The 1,795-nt window shown below is 35.4% G+C and overlaps 1 protein-coding gene across 1 annotated transcript in view; it reads right to left on the minus strand.

The window, feature by feature from the left end:
- The window catches only part of LOTGIDRAFT_122078 (hypothetical protein), a gene marked incomplete at both ends in the record, with an annotated part of 6,803 nt that overhangs the window by 1,525 nt on the left and 3,483 nt on the right, over positions 1-1,795 (minus strand). Inside the window, 3 exons of the mRNA XM_009059404.1 lie at positions 97-292; positions 691-814; positions 1,429-1,570. Of these exons, the coding sequence (XP_009057652.1) occupies positions 97-292; positions 691-814; positions 1,429-1,570 (462 nt within the window). The remainder of the gene's footprint in view (positions 1-96; positions 293-690; positions 815-1,428; positions 1,571-1,795) is intronic.

A 1,795-nucleotide genomic window follows, 5' to 3' on the forward strand; every position in this document is an offset into this window, starting at 1 on the left:
GGGTTTTTTAAAAAAAAACCCCCCCCCCCCCCCCCCCCCCCCCCAGAAAAAATAAGAGGCTAATATAGGAGAATAATTTAATATAACGTAACTTACGGACGGATTATCATAAACATGAATATTATGATGTAGATTAATTATCATGATATCGATTACAGTATGTTTGGGTATTTCAACTCCGTCTAACATCATCGGTTTCTCTAACTGACGACTGACTGCCGGCACAGGTGAAAAATATCGTAAACATTCTTTGATAAATATTGGTAAATATTGGAACTCACTCAGATGTTTCCTGAAAATAATAAAACATTTCAAAATTTTTAAATTTTGAATTATAAAATACATCAGATGGACTAAAGATAAATTAAGACAGTTTAAATTTAAGCTGTGATGTTCACACTCGAGGACCATTGTAACAAAACTATGTGAAATGGTCTTGGAGTGTGAACAGATATTAATCCATCCTTTCCATGAAGGCAACATCTTTTGAGCCAGTGGGAATAAATTTCAAGGTATTGCTCTCTTTTAAACTTGTCATGCAAGAAGACTTAAAGCTCCTTTCATGCTTGCCACACAAATTTCAATACACAGTCATTGTCAGGAGGACTTTGGAGATAAAATTTCAAAATACAAGACTTGAGTCCTCTGAGCAAAGTAAGTGAGCTCAGTGAACAAAATGGCTGATCTTACCATTTGACGTCTGTAGAATCACCCATAACTGATTTGACATCTTGATAGACTTTTTGTTGCAACTCTGGGTATTTAGCTAGTCCATATAAACACCAGCTGATAGCAGACGCTGTCGTATCATGACCTAGAAAAATAATTTTTAATATTGTTTTCATTATATTAATGATTTGCTGAAAAATGCTGAAACTCGTTGACACTTGAGAAACCTTTCATATTTGTGAAATTAATTTTCTATAACATAAAAAAAAATAAAAATGAAAATTCTTAAAAAAAACGAGCGATTTGATAAATGGATTGGTGCAACTCCCATGTGACATTTTATATCTAGCCCTAAATGTACTGATAACCCATTAGTATATCATGTTAGAGGAACAGGTAGGAATTTTAGGGTGTAGCATTGCTGTTAAGTAATGTTACGAAAGCACAGGCAGAGGCATGTAGGCTTAACCTCTAGTGAGAGAGTATTGTCTGTGCAGTAAGTTTAAATAATTTATAATTTAAATATAATGAAATGAAAATCCATAATTTTCAGAATATGAAATAAATCAGAAGAATAGAGCCTAATGGTTCCCACAGGAACAGGTAGGGTCGGATTTGTAGCAGTAGCGGAGCTTGGTTTACCTCCAAGGGGAGGCGAAATACCTAAGATTAACTGAATTTCTAACTTAGTTATGAGATTTTTGCACGAAAAACTTGCTTTTGGGGCTGTGAGGGGGTGGCGGCTGCCCACATACTGACCTTCAAATAAAAACGTGTCGACCTCGTCCCTGATCTCAAAATCAGAAAGAGGCTGATTATTCTCGTCGCGGGCTGTAAGTAAAATATCCAGAAAATCAAGGTGGCGTTTTTTCTTTAATTCTTCTTGACTTGATTCTTTCTCCTTTACAAAAAAAAAAAAAAATGAAAATGAATGAGGATGAAGCAGTCAGATTTTACCAAGATTCAATCAGTACTGTTGCCTCTGTAGCCACAAAGTCACAAATCCCCATTCCTCACGGCCACAGACACATTAAATGTCATTCAGTGTACATTGACGATCCTATCTAGGCTAAATATCTCCAAGCAACCCTTAAATAGATTGTAAAGAGGTTTTCTAAATATGTGT

The sequence above is a fragment of the Lottia gigantea genome (assembly GCF_000327385.1).
Source record: "Lottia gigantea unplaced genomic scaffold LOTGIsca_39, whole genome shotgun sequence".
NCBI lineage: Eukaryota > Metazoa > Mollusca > Gastropoda > Lottiidae > Lottia > Lottia gigantea.